A 14,451-nucleotide genomic window follows, 5' to 3' on the forward strand; every position below is an offset into this window, starting at 1 on the left:
CAGATAACAAAACCAAATCAACGATATGCACTCACTATTAATGTTCCATCCGACATGGACATTGAACCACAAACACTAACGCAAGCTCTTAAGAATCCTAGATGGCAAAGCTCGATGGGATGGTGATGAATACAGCTCACAGATTGCAAACCATACATGGGATCTTGTTCCCCCTGACTTGAGCTTCAATCTACTAGGTTGTTGTTGGGTGTTTCGTATAAAAAGAAATGCAGATGGTTTGATAGATCAATTCAAATCTAGATTGCTTGCAAAGAACTTTCATCAATGATCCTGGATTTTAAATTAATTAAAAAAAATTGTCACAAAAATCATTAACATTTAATTATTAATTTATTTTATTAAAAATATATTTGTATATTTTTTGAATTTTTTATTTTATGTGAAATATCTCAAAATTACACTTTTTGTAAAACATAAAAAGTATTTATTAACTTATTTAATTATTTAAATCAAACCAATTAATTAATAACATGTCGATGATGACAAAAATGTTTAAAGAGATAGAGATTCCAAATTTATTACACTCTGATCCAGAAAGTTTAATTTTTTAGCTTTTTTACATAGATTAAAAAATAATTAATGTTTAGTCATAATTACAATATTTTCTCCACTAAACTTTTTCCCATAAATATGAACCATTCATAAGTCATCAAATTCAACTATTCTCATTTAATACCTCTTAAATTAATTATTTAATCATTAAAATAGATAAAAATCTTTGAAAAGTAAACTTTCTGAAACAAGAATATAAAGCCAAAAAATCAAACTTTCTAGACCAAAAGGAGTGTGAAATATATATTTGAGTTTGAATATGATTAAATATACAATTAAATACGTAAAAATATGTTTCTTTAATTAAACATATATATATCATTTAATTGTCAAAGGGCTTGCATGTGGTCAAATTTAAATACTATTAAGTAATATGTATCATCATATAATTGTATATATTTGTTTAATTAAAGAATATTTTTTTGGGTACTTAATTAATCACCTATAAGTGGAATGGTCAAATGTAACGTTAAATAGTATGTTAATGAATATTTTTGTTTTTGACTCTTAAATAGGTAATTAATTATTTTGGTCAAATATACAACTAATTACCTTTTATTTGAGTCAAAATAAAAAAAATAATTTAGTAAATATTGTGTGTATATATATATAAACAATGTTGATAAGAAAATATTCATCACAACATAAGCGAAAACAACTCACCAAAACATAGAAAATCTTTTCATCAAATTTTGCAATGAGGTCTGCTACATTGTTTGTGATCTCTTGTGTTCTCATGTTCTTTGTTATCCACCATGCTAAAGGTGATATACTTATTATTTTTTTTAAAAAAAAAATTTTATTTAGTTGGGTAATATGAAACATTGATTGATGAAAAAATATTGTTACAATTAAAAAAATAAAAGAAAACTTGTAATTTGTTGTATTATCAATTATTTATGTAGAAGACGTTTTATCTATCTTCTAACATTTTTTTTGTTAATATAAAATAGTTGAGGCGAGAAAACTACATGCACCTCAACTTGTTTACATTGCTCATGGATGGGATTGTGGTCCTGAAGGATGGGCACGATGCCTAGCAGATATTGCAGATGATAATAAAGATCATTGGTACACTCGTTGCAGCTGCTCAAATGTTCCCGAGGGACATATGTGTAATTGTTTTCATTAACTATCTTTGATATGATTTACTGTATCTCCATAACTAAAATATTTATATAATCATATATATATATAATAATGGTTTCACTCTCTCCATATTGGATCATTTGACATCTCTTTTAATTTTTCTTTTTCAAATTTTATTACTTAGAATTTTTCTTATTCAAAATTTTAATTACAATGTTGAAAGATACTCCCTCCGTTTTTTATTAGTTGTCGTTTTAGAGAATTTTGTTTGTTTAAATTATTTGTCGTTTTCAGTTTTCAATGCAATATTTATTAGTTTTTTATTTTTGATAATTATTTTTATTATGCAATTTGTTTTATTATTGGTTGAATTGTATTTAAATAGATAATTAATGATGTTTTTATATTGAAAAACTAGTACAATTAATATTTTTTTAATCTGTGTGCATAACCTTAAAACGACAACTAAATAAATTCGGAAGGAGTATATTAAGTATATTTAATTGACGTTTGCACAAAAATATGCTTAGTCCCAAATAAATCACAGCACCATCAAAATATTTTACAATAATGATGAATTTCCATATTAAATGTAATCCTTTTTCTGAGAAAATTAGATATACTAATTTGTAGCACAAAAAAAAACTACACAACTAAAAGGCACATTTATATATATAAATATATAAATATTTGACATCCTTTTCTAAAAATAAATAAATTAAGTAAAAAAAACATATACAAATATACTTCCTTCTTTTTTGGTCGAACAAATATACTAGATATACTAAATAAATTACACTACTACCAATTTATCTTTTTAACAAGCATATGAAACCCCAATTGATATCATAATTCAGTTATTTTTTATAATCCAATTAACCTCTTTTATTGTGAACTTAATTACACTTTTTGGGTCTGTTAATGCATTTAACGTCATGTCATTTTTGACTGAATCAATAAAAGTTGAAGATTTATATTTTAAGTCAACAAAATATGATGAGTTTTACTATTCATGCATAGTTTGTGTTTTTAATGGCTAAAATTTGAAACTTGATTGTTTTTTTGACAATTTTTCCATATATATAAATATAAATATATATGTATATATATATATTTTAATTATTTAATTTAGTTATACAAGTGAAGCCAATTAATTGATGACATGTGGATTAACAAAACGAAAATGATATATTTTCAATTCAAAGAAGGTTTAGAACCTGATGTAGAATTTTACTATGTCAGAAATGGGTACATCTCAAAAGTCTAAACTGTGCGTGTCACGAACTCGGGATCACCTACAAAAACAATGGCTGTTACAGATGGTTGTGAATCATGGGATAGAAATTGAAAATCTTGAAAAAAGTGTAGATGTGGAAACAACAGTTTTGTCGTTGAAGGATAATGAAGAGGGGATCACCACTGTGAAGGAGATCCGGTTCGAGCGTCGTAGTATAGTTTGGGACACCAATTGAGTAAAGCCCGGCTATGTCCGAAGATATTTGCCCCCAAATATATATATATATATATCTTTGAATGTTTTAAAAATCAAACTTAAATAATCAAAAATCAAACTTCTAGAAAAGATTTCAAGAACAACCCACCTACACGTTTCAATGTATTATATAGAAGACGGAAAAAAGACCAAATCTGTAGCAAAATTTCACAATCGTAGAATCAGGGACACACTGACGAATCATATTGTTTTTTTTTAATTAAGTATTTGAATATTCATATATAATGAAAGAGTTTGCAATGAGTAAAAAAGTGAGCTACACTAGTTAGAAATGTAGAATGCACCTTGCCAAAATAAGAATAAAAAACAAAGAATAAGCTAAAAAACAGAACTTGGAAAATTTCGTAAACGTTGGTGAGCCAAATCATAGATTCCACCAAGCTTAACAAAGAATCAAATGAACGATAAATTATATATTGCCGTCTTGCCGATGAATCATGTTGTTCATTTCTGTCCAAAATAGGTAAATCATAATTCGTAATTTGCCAACGTTTAACTTTGTATTGAACATACTTCTATGCTCCGTGATAGTGTTGAGACATCACACATGCCAATCCTAGCTGGCTAACTTTGTATTGAACATAAGACCATCTCCATCGAGGAGATATAGAAGGGTTGTTATGATTTTTAGCTAATAAAAAACTCTGAAAAGCTTACAACTCGTATGCTAAAGTTTTTATATAACAACCTCTGTTAAGAGAGTATATAACAACGTGTCCTATTTTCATTAGCTCTGTGTTTTAATGGTTTTGGGTTGGAAATCGGGAAAGGCCCGTTAGAGGAAAAAGCCCAGCCGCTTAGTGAGAAAATTTTACATTTTAACCACCTGTTAAGAGTATAAAGGATGGACTAATAAAAATAGAGGGGTTCTTAATTTTTTTAAGATGTCAAATTTAATATTAAACAATGTTTAACAACCCCTCATAAAAAATGGAGATGCTCTAAGTTTTGAATTATAACTCTTTAAAACTTTTTATAATATTGTCAGGGTCGCAGTCTTTGGTGATTAGAACTAGACCTGTCAGTTAACATAAAAATATATATGATACATATATATATATAATATAATTTGGCTTAATAAAATTAACTCTAAAATCTTACAATACTACAGTACATACAATTATCGCATCAATATTGACGTGAAGAAAAAAAAATTAAAAGAAGCATGCACATGCAAGGAGTAGTAATAATTCATTGACAAGAATCTTATTTTTTTGGGATTTGTTAGCTAGTAACGTAGATTAGTAATAAGCGCCAAAGTATTACTAGTCGCCCTTGCAAGTTCCTCAACAACCTTCGTTACCTTCTTCTTCGTTTCTTTATTCACTTTCACCTCCTCGAACCCGTCCGTACAAGTCCCTTCGTCGGTCAACGCCGCGCTTACCCAAGTCCTCACGTTTGATATGTGCTCAGCCACCGAGTCACCATCTCTTAGAGTCTTCATCTCTGTGATGGCTTGCTTGAGCTCAACAATTGTGTCCTTCATCTCCTCGAGGCAGTCCTTGAGAATAAGCGTCTCCGGTAGCATTTTGTTTTTTCTTCCGGCGGCTGATTTCTGAGACTTTTTTAGAAGCTTAGAGACAACGGAAGTAGCTTTTTTTGCGGATTTCACGTTGATGTTAAGCGCGGTTGTGCATAGCTTGATCGGGTCGGATTTGATGGCGGAGGAGTAGGAAGATAAGGACTTGTAGCATTTTTCAGGGTATGTTGTCGACTTGCATGCCGTTTTCACGAACATTTTGTGGTTTTGGGAGTAGGATGGTGGAGCGGCTGCTGTTTTCTTGATGTTTGTCGATGTGAGGAAAACAAAGATGAGCATTAGAGAGTAGAGGAATTGCGACATGTTAATGGTGGCAACTTTCATATTTTGTAATTTCATTTTAGGGTTTATCTTTCGGATGTGAACAGATTTATAGGGAATGATTGTGAAGCTATATATGTTGTATCTTGTGTGTATTATATCTATAGAACACACATGCATATTTTGTTTTTATATTGAATGAAATAACTGAGTTGGCCTCTTTCTTTTAAAACGTAAAGATTCTATCGATCTATATGTATAATGTATGGTTTCTTTGTATATCAACAATCATATTTGTATTATTTGTTTTGTAGAGCGTATATATACGTCTGTACGTTACTTTTTTTTTGAAAAATTGTCAAGAAATCGTATAATATATCATGGTCAACTCTCAATTATTCGAATTAGATATTCACGATACCTATCGAATGGTTTTTGTTTATTTATTTTTTCATATACTGTAACAGTAAAGATAATTCAGTTGTGATTATGTATGTTTTTTTTTTCATTTGCTATGGTTAATTAGTGTGTACTCAACCAGGCCATTAAGATAAGGCCGATTGTAATTATAATAGCATTTAATGTCAATACTTGACTACATCACTACACCATTTTGAGTATGCTAGGGATTTCATCTCATTAACTCCTCTCGTTTTCATCTAATTGTTAATTAAGTTATAATAGATGCGAATATCCTAAAAATTATGGTTTGTTTACCATTTTTTTTTTCAAACCTTTTCAGTCTTTAAAAGTTAACTACATGCCTGATATCTATAGAAACTATCATCAGTCGTTATTGCTTGTTTGACGATAACATTCATTAGGGTGTGAAAGGACAAAGGAGATTGTAATTTTCGAAATATTGTAAGTGTGAAAAGAGAAAATAAATACTAGTTATAGGATGTCTTACTTTGTCAGCAAATAAAAGTAGAGCAATATTACAAGTTTATTCCGATATTTAAGCGTAAGGAAATGTTAGGTACGTGGCATGTGACGTGATGAACATGGATTAGATCTCCTCTTTCGGAGGAATAACTCAATCCTCTAATAATTCAAAGACTTGATTATTTGAGAATTGGCCTGTCATGCTTACCCCTACATATTTTTTTTTGTATTCGTTGTCATTTACAAATAGTTTACATAATTTGAACGTATAGTCAACTATATTTTAATATAATAATTAAGTCTTTGGTAGAATTAATTGGGACTCAAAAATTTCAAGATCGATGTTTCTCATGTGATAGAAAATCTAATAAACTGGTACGTGGATAACAATTTTAGATTGTTGAGCTCAACCAGGCTTTCACAGAGATGAAGATGAAACTATTCATATATATGCTTTTTGTTCTAATTCGTTTGGATTTTAACTTTGACAGTTTGACATAAGATGAAACTTAGAGTAACATGTGAGGGGTATATACAATCTATTTATACCCATTTAGCTTTTAACTGTTTTGTTATATAAATAGAATTGCGGATATGCGAAAACAAAATGTTTTATCATTTTATAAAGTCTAAAGATGATCCCAAAGCTTTTTATTATGATCCGAGTTCGAAGAAAGAAAAAAGAAAAAGTATTAGAGTCCAAATACTAATTATAATTCCTATTTATGTTTGGCGGGTGACGCGGGTCCATTGAACATGAATAGAGTGTTTCTTAACGTTCTACATATATATACGTACATGTATATGTTAATTGCAAATGCATCATAGTTACTTACTTACTTGCTAACATAAAAACTATCTACTTAATTTTATCGAGACTCCATCAATGTCATTACGTTATATGACAAATTTTTTTTGCTACTTAGGGGTCATCCAGATTCTTACAAGCCGACTAATTTTCACTAAAACAAGTGTAGTCGTCGAGTAGTCATGCATTCATCTTGGTTTTATGGGTCTTAAGTATGATACCATTTCGGCTGATACAAATAAAAATCGTCACAATAATATTCAAATAGTGACATGTTGTACTTCAAAATAGGAACCCTGATTATAGAAGGAAAAAAGCCAACAATAATATTAGAAAATTGAACGTACATCGATAAAATGGAATAATGAGAATTGGGAAGAGAACCAACAAAAACATTAACATGGGCCACTTGGTATTCTTGGCTGGAAAACAACATATACGTGAGTCTCATACAATACTCGTCCATTATTAATCTTTAATTATATATAGCATTGTCGTCGTTTAAAATTAATTTATATTGCTTCCCGTAGGTACCGACGGACTAATTAATTAGGAAAATTAATTGAGTTGTTATTTTGTTAAGCCTAAGAACGTAACTATTGGATAATGAACGTTTCTCATGAAACATCAAACACCGATGTTTTAAATTAGATAATCAAACAGAGTTTATGGAATACAACTGCATTCTCATGCTTAATAACAATTTTAATTGAATAATCAACGTAAACCCATCTTCTTATCATTATGAGAACTGTGGTTAAGCAACTAGTTAAGGGATAAGAGCAATGCTAAAAAAATTGCTAGCGGTGGCTAGGCGTGTGATAGGAGATTAACGCTTAGACAGATTAGTCGGAGACTAGGTAGAGCCTAGGCAATAGCAAATTTTTTATAATTTTTTTATAAATTTTCTATCTATATATCATATTTTAAAAAAGTTTTAATCGTTTTCTTGACAATTAGTTTGTCAAAATTTATGTTTTAATAAAAAAGTAAGAAAATTTGATAAATAAAATTATAGAATAAAGTTTAACATAGAAACCAAACTAAAAATCATCAAATTCTTCAAACCAAAGTAAGTTTTAATCTAAAAACTTTAAAATGTTATGCAAAGAGAAATCTATCTAACATATTCTTCAAACACATCCATATCCACCACCTGCTCATTTTCAGACTCAAATTCAAAATCAATGGTTATATCATTTTCATCGTCAAAATCGATATCTCCGCTTAGCTCATCACTTTGGGTTTGGTAAGTAGGATGGCCATTAGGTTCTTCATTGATTTGAAGTGGATCGATTAACCATTCTTCAGAAAAAGTTTATGAAGGAATGAGATAAGCGACGGTGGAATAGTGGAGATGATTATATTTATTAATCCTAAACCAACGTTTCAATTTTTTTTTCTTTTTTTGTAAACCGATGTTGGTTTACCATCCAAAACAATAAAAATTAATTGAAATAAAAATAAGAATAATTAGTCTAGATTTTACCGATTTGATCCGATTTTTCCGAATTTCTCCAATTTGGTCTGATTTATTACTAAACCAGATTTGTTTCACTGATTTTATGAAAATCGGATCGGCTAACCCCAAACAGCCCCTAGCCGATTTTTTGAACACTGGATAAGAGTAATCCTAAACTATGTCGTTATTTTTCCTTCTTGTCAACAATGAAGTGACATAAAGATTAGAAGCTATTTAAGCGTTATTTAAGTTTCAAGTTTTACAGGCAATTTTGACTATTAATAAACGAGATTTGTCTCCTTTACGTTGAGATTCCTTTGAATTCAACTATGTAACTAGAAGAAGGTCCTATTCAATTCTTTTGAGTATCTTGGTTGAGCTGAGTTATCTGGTTTCTTAAGCTAGCTGCACCAAATCTATCAATAATGTGTGTTTGAATGATTAAGTAAACAACGGTATACAACTATTCATTTGGTGGAAAAAAAAAAACTAAACGGTACAAAACTTCAAGTTTCTTCTTCATGCAGGAGAATCACAGATGCAATACCCAAATCCTCTGTTTCTCTATGCTGTTTTCGTAGGCGGTGACATATTATTGACAAGAGAACCCGTAACGATGATTGCTAATATCTGCACCACCGCTCCTGCATTCGACAAAATACCCCAAAACATCTATTAGAACCCTCGAATGTTCAACACAAGTGGAAAGAAAGTGTAGATAATAAAGAAACCGAGGACAATATTCCGGAAATTTTACCTAATTGAGCACAAATGAACCCTACGAGCTCAAGCTTCGCTGTTGTTCCCGAGCTATTCCTTTCCTACAAATCATTACAAGATTCTTTCCTACAAATCATTACAAGATCCTTTCCATGTCTTTCGAACTAAGAAACGCTTAACTAACATCTAAAGGACTAATGATGCACGACAAACACTTGGCAATTACTCTTAATGCAGGTAGATAAGAGTTAAATTATGTTTTAGGCAATTTACCTCCATTGTTAATCTGCTCCTAACAGCACAAAACACCGAAAGAACCATGACAACGGTAGATGCAGCTGTGTAGAGCCTCAAAAGATTTGCTTTGCTGCGTCTGCAACCTTTTGTGAAAGAGACAACAACAAATATAAAGAAACCAAAACAAAAACGATGATTTTGATTAATAAAAAGAAGGAGAAGAAGAGTAAGGGTTAACCTAATTCTCCTATTAATGAAGACACTAAGCCAAAAGCAGCAGATGCAATTGCAAGTGTGTTCGTCTCATCCTTTTTAGTCGTTGTCAGAAATGCACACGATAGTCCAATCATATAAATCGTAGCCTGCAAAAAAGATTCTTAAAGATTTGAGCCTAAAAGCAGATAATGTCTCCAAGATCAATATCCAAACTTTTCTTATGCTACACAACTTCAAGAACACTACAATAGTGGGAACCAATATGAGAATTTTGTGAAAAATGAGTATCTATTTGGTAGAGATTAAAGATAAAAAAACTTGGTTAAGCTAGTTGAGAATTAGATTGAGCCAAACGCAATTTCTTCAAACCTGATCACAAACACTACTTTCTGAAACTTGAATTTTGATGATTCAGTATCTAATTTAACCTCTGATGTAACATTTGCAATGCTTATTCACCAATTCGAAACCACGACCAATCAAGCGAACAATCTAACTCCAAAAGAATCAATTTACTCACATGAGGAAAACGAAAAGTGTACCTGAGCTAAGATCAAAGGACGGAGACGAGATTTCCCTTTAGTGACCTTCGTGTAACCTAATAACCCAGAACAAAACCGAGCCCACATGGATCAAGAAGAAATCGAGAGAAATGGAAAATCGGAGACAGAGGAGACTTTTGGATTTAGTAAACTCACGAGAGTCAACGACCATCCGGTATGAGAAATCGGATCCATCGGTGCCACTGGGCCTACCCGCCGTCGGTTTCCTCTGCTGCATCTTCTCCGATGGAAATTGGCACCGTTTGGTCGTCAGAAGCCGTCGTCGATTGATCGTTTGCGTTCGGCGTCGAGCGGAGAGAGAAAGTGAGTTTTAGGGTCACGTTGACGGATCCATTAGATTTTGTTAATTTGGATAGGATTGAACATTCTACCGAACGGAACCGAATTAAAATCGAAAACCGAACCGAACCGAACATCAAAAGAAAAGCAAACTGATTCCAACCAAAAAACAAATGTCTACCTCTAAACTCTAAAAGTCTAAACACGTATAATTCTTTACTGTTAGTAATCGATTTATTTTTCCAATCCTGTAATGCCACTTTAATTTTTTAACATTGTATCTACCGCTTAATTTTAGCCAAGTATACTAATTTATTATTTTGCTTTTATAAATTGAACATGTGTAAAGTGTAGCACACCTATTTAGAAATGCAACCCGGTGCCTTCGACGTCTGTGATTCTTGAGAATTCAGGGGAACAGTAGACTATAGTGAAGAAGACATTGCCCTTTAGAAATGCAAAACGGACAAATACAAAAGACGATTCAGATCAAAAGACACATGGTATCTAATTCGTGAAAATCAGCTGCGTTGTGACTGGGATGGTATGAGCCAATTGGTTCAAGCACGCCACGCCTAAGTTCTCTTTTTTTTCATTAGTCAACAATGCACTTTAGCATCTCCACCGGGGACCGTATGCTAAAGTGGAATGCCAACAATGATCCTTCATGTGTGTTATGCCAACATCCCCTTGAGACAGTGCAACATCTATTTTTTAGCTGTAGTTACTCAGCTCATATTTGGAAACCGCTAATGCAGGAGATCCTTAGAGAAAAATATTCAACAAATTGGAATTTGGTGGTGAGGTTGGCAAAAGATTCTGTAGGTTTGGATCTAGGCTAGAACTATAAGTTTGTATACCATTACGATGATTAACCAGAACGAATATGCAAGAGCGTAAAATAATAGAGACACATCATTTGTTAACGGAGTTCAGCGAACCTACATCCCCGTGACCTAATCCACTAGAAAATACTGCAAACTAAAATTGCTATATGGCATCAACACTGCTATATGGCATCAACACACACCTCTGTCTACCACTCTTTTTTACATAGATTATGGAAACAGTAACAAGCACATCATGTTTGACTACAACTAGCAACACTGGTGCACCAACGTCTCTTCTGATAAGTGCAATTTCCATAGCAAAACCATCAACAGATTTCTTTATTTGTCTGGTGGGACGACGCCATACACACACCGTGTACGTCACACAATAGAACCTTAGGTGCGTGAATTTTTTTTGTTACTGCTTCGTCTTATTTAAACTTCTCACATGAAAACATTAACTCAGCAAGCCCACATCATCATCAACCTGAGACATGTAGTTGGGCTTCTACTTGAGACAGAGCCCACATGACTTCTATTATGAGTTAGATAATCACGTGGCCCTTTTCCATCTTCTTGGATCTTCTCAATAAGACTCCAATGCTTTATCAAACATTTCACAACATGACTTCTCGTTCCTCTTCCCTTCGTTTCTCTCTAAGGACTTCAGCAACAACTCTGTATCACACACTAAGATCTTGTGTAACACACAAACATCTTCTGATCTTTCAGATTCTTTGCAGGAATAGATTCCTATGTTCATCCTGAGAGACATTCTGCAAGGAACCATTTAAGGTTTGTGGAAGGAGAGGAACACACGGAGAAATGGTGAAGCGTCGTCCCCTCCAATGAGTTGGTGAAGCTCATCGACAAAACAGTATGCAATAAACTCAGCAGAATTCAACTTCTAGGAGATCAAACTTTTGAGGGTGGCATCAGATTTTGGTTTGCCACAAGAGAGTAGTGGTGTAAAGAGCTTTTAAATCCCTTTAAAAACTTCAAATTTTGAAGTATTAGATGTAAAATTGCTTTGAGTGAATACAATTTTACATTCAATTAAAAAAGAAAAAAAGTGTAGCATTGAACCGAACCGAACTAAATTGAAATAAATTTTAATGAATTTTAGTCATAGTTTTACTAAAATCAAATTAACCAACCAAACTAAACCTGAATCTCTGAAAATACACCAAATTTTCCAAATTGATTCTCAAGCAACCAAAATGAATCGGACATTCTAATTTTGGTTAAATCGGCAAAATTTTCTGGTCAATGGATATATCAGAAGTATATATTTAACGTGTATTGTTACTGTTAAAAAAACGTTAAACACTAAGGACTGACTGGTTTAAACGCAGCGGTTGCGGTTGTGAATGCAGAAGTTTTTGGAAGCGGGTGATTGTAGTTTTGAGCATTATTAAGCGGTTTGCACGACTGATTAAACTTTTTAAGACGGATCCGATTGCAGAACATTTTTGATTGGCGAACCAGCAGATGTTTTAGCGGTTAAACATAAAATTACCAAAATAAACATTAAAAATAATGATAAAAAAACATAAAAACTATATTCTTATGTTTAATATCAAAATCACTAGTTCAAAATAATTAATAAAAATATAAATAAATATTATATAATTATTTTTAAAATTAATAAATTTTATAATAACATATTCTATTTCAAATGTTGGGAACATTACCCAAAATTGTGTCTATCAATGTAAGGGAAAATTGCTAAAAATAGGCCACAATTTGATTCCAAATGCAAAAGTATACCCCAAATTCAACCTATTGCAAAAATAGGTCAGAGGGGTAGAGAAATTACCATTATCTCCTACATGAGTAAACAATAAAACGGATGTCTCAATTACGATTATAACCCTTCGAAGTCTGCCAATACTAATGAAGTCTGCTCAGCAGACTGATAAAGAAGTCTACTATATTATTAAATCTTATTTTTAAATTTAAAAATTATATAAAAATAATGTAAACTGAAGTTTGTTTCTATAAATCAAATGTCAACAAGTATGATCTAGAAAAATTATAATTTAATAAATATGAATCATTTTTAACCATCTAGGATAAACATAAAAAGTGAAAAGTTTTAAACTAGGGCTGCAGACTTCTTTATCAGTCTGCTCAGCAGACTACGGATCGAAGTCTAGTCAAACCAGAATAATTAACCTAACCGGAATTTTTAACATAGTATATAAAGAAACTTACCAGTCGTTACCATAAATAAAAAAACCTAGATCACTGTAAAACGGCGCTGCACTCTGGTCTCTCTCGCCGCGACTCTCTCTCGCAGTAAGCCTTTCCCGGCGCTCCCCATCTCTTCTTTTCTGTTTCTGATGCATATGTTGTTTCATATATATCACTACATATATTGTTGCTGCAGATCTCAGCCGGCGTCTTCATCGTTCTTAGTTATCTCTCCAGATCTGTGAGTTATTCGCTATTACATTCTCTGTTTAGTCTGTATCTTATTGTTTACTGGTTTGTCCTTTAAAATTGTTCTTTTGTTCTTTTGTCCTTTTGCTTTACTGTTTTTTTAACAGATCTAAGTAAAAATACTTTTTTTCACAGATTCCGTGAGCAAGTAAGTAAAAATATTTCGATTTTTTCTTTATTTCAAGATTTACCTTTTTTGTTATTTTGTTGTTTAGCGAGTAAGAAATATTTTTTTGGAAAGTTTGTTTTTGTTGTTTTGTTTTTAGCTGCAAAGTTATTATGTGGTCGTATCTGTTTTAGTTTTTTGTTTGTTAACTTCCAAGTTTGTTTGCTTGATCTCTACAGAGTAATGCCGATAAGCTACACCAGCAGCTCATCTTCCAAAGCAAGCTACACCAGCAGCTCATCTTCCAAAGCAAGCTGATGGAGACTTTGGGATACCTGAACGATGCTATTGCGGCCTTCAATGTAGATTGGAAGAGTCTACAGCTCCAGAGACGTTTGGCAGGAAGTTCTATAGTTGCCCTGATATATTAGGCGAATGTGTATAGTTTTAATGAGGTTTTTCTCAATATGTGTATAGTTTTAATGTTATTCATCGAGTATAACTGAAGTTTTCGTTTGTCATATGTGTAGGATAAACCGGGTCACATCTCCAAATGGTGGGATCTAGCCATTGAAGAGCAGCTGACCATTCTTCAAATACGAATTGACAAGCAGAGCGAAAGCATGTTCCGTGACCACCGAACAGCCCTTCTGCAATCATATGAGAATCGGCTGTATGCATTGGAGGATCGCCTTGCTGCAACCGAGAAGACCATTAGCGAGATCGAGGAGTTCATAGGGTTCATTCAGAGTGAAATTGTTGGAGTGAAAGAAGCACTTGCTAATCGAGGTTCTGATATCCTACTTTGTGTTTTTTTAGTTATTTTTGCAGTAATCTCTTGTGTTTTCATGCGTTGGGATGTAGAATACTAAACCAAGAGACTTGTGTAACCTTTAAGTAGACTAGTTGGGATAAAACATATGT

At 32.3% G+C, this 14,451-nt stretch overlaps 3 protein-coding genes and 1 long non-coding RNA gene across 5 annotated transcripts in view; 2 read left to right on the forward strand and 2 right to left on the reverse strand.

Moving 5' to 3' along the window:
• The first annotated feature begins 1,205 nt into the window (after positions 1–1,205).
• LOC112086849 lies at positions 1,206–1,789 on the forward strand. Its single transcript, XR_002899700.1, has 2 exons — positions 1,206–1,337; positions 1,527–1,789. It is a non-coding gene; the product is annotated as an uncharacterized LOC112086849 (long non-coding RNA).
• A 2,614-nt stretch (positions 1,790–4,403) lies between these two features.
• Positions 4,404–5,051, reverse strand: LOC18016725 (pectinesterase inhibitor 4). Its single transcript, XM_006401904.2, has one exon. It carries the CDS (start codon positions 5,037–5,039, stop codon positions 4,404–4,406), a length of 636 nt encoding a protein of 211 aa, XP_006401967.2. The 5' UTR covers positions 5,040–5,051.
• Positions 5,052–8,396: 3,345 nt separating this feature from the next.
• LOC18016726 lies at positions 8,397–10,223 on the reverse strand. Of its 2 annotated transcripts, none has more exons than XM_006401905.2 (6): positions 10,003–10,223; positions 9,847–9,902; positions 9,327–9,450; positions 9,125–9,231; positions 8,889–8,952; positions 8,397–8,775 (listed from the first exon to the last, which is right to left on the reverse strand). In XM_006401905.2, exons 1-6 carry the CDS (start codon positions 10,082–10,084, stop codon positions 8,696–8,698), a joined length of 513 nt encoding a protein of 170 aa, XP_006401968.1. In that variant the 5' UTR covers positions 10,085–10,223; the 3' UTR covers positions 8,397–8,695. The 2 variants fall into 2 exon arrangements, with proteins under 2 accessions (XP_006401968.1, XP_024012104.1); XM_024156336.1 differs by having other exon boundaries at positions 8,698–8,775; positions 8,889–8,972.
• Positions 10,224–11,600: 1,377 nt separating this feature from the next.
• The window catches only part of LOC112086535, a 7,446-nt gene continuing 4,595 nt past the window's right edge, over positions 11,601–14,451 (forward strand). Inside the window, exons 1-5 of the mRNA XM_024155503.1 lie at positions 11,601–11,656; positions 11,709–11,771; positions 13,557–13,569; positions 13,767–13,889; positions 14,058–14,316. Of these exons, the coding sequence (XP_024011271.1) occupies positions 11,601–11,656; positions 11,709–11,771; positions 13,557–13,569; positions 13,767–13,889; positions 14,058–14,316 (514 nt within the window). The remainder of the gene's footprint in view (positions 11,657–11,708; positions 11,772–13,556; positions 13,570–13,766; positions 13,890–14,057; positions 14,317–14,451) is intronic.

The sequence above is a fragment of the Eutrema salsugineum genome, unplaced genomic scaffold (genome assembly GCF_000478725.1).
Source record: "Eutrema salsugineum unplaced genomic scaffold, Eutsalg1_0 scaffold_2, whole genome shotgun sequence".
Classification (NCBI taxonomy): Eukaryota; Viridiplantae; Streptophyta; class Magnoliopsida; order Brassicales; family Brassicaceae; genus Eutrema; species Eutrema salsugineum.

Coding starts and splice junctions, on each gene's coding strand:
- LOC18016725 (XM_006401904.2), bottom strand. CDS start 5,039: ATGAAAGTTGCCACCATTAACATGTCGCAATTCCTCTACTCTCTAATG.
- LOC18016726 (XM_006401905.2), bottom strand. CDS start 10,084: ATGCAGCAGAGGAAACCGACGGCGGGTAGGCCCAGTGGCACCGATGGA. Junction 9,903..10,002: donor CCGGATGGTCGTTGACTCTC/GTGAGTTTACTA, acceptor CTGGGTTATTAG/GTTACACGAAGGTCACTAAA. Junction 8,953..9,124: donor GGAGCAGATTAACAATGGAG/GTAAATTGCCTA, acceptor AATGATTTGTAG/GAAAGGAATAGCTCGGGAAC.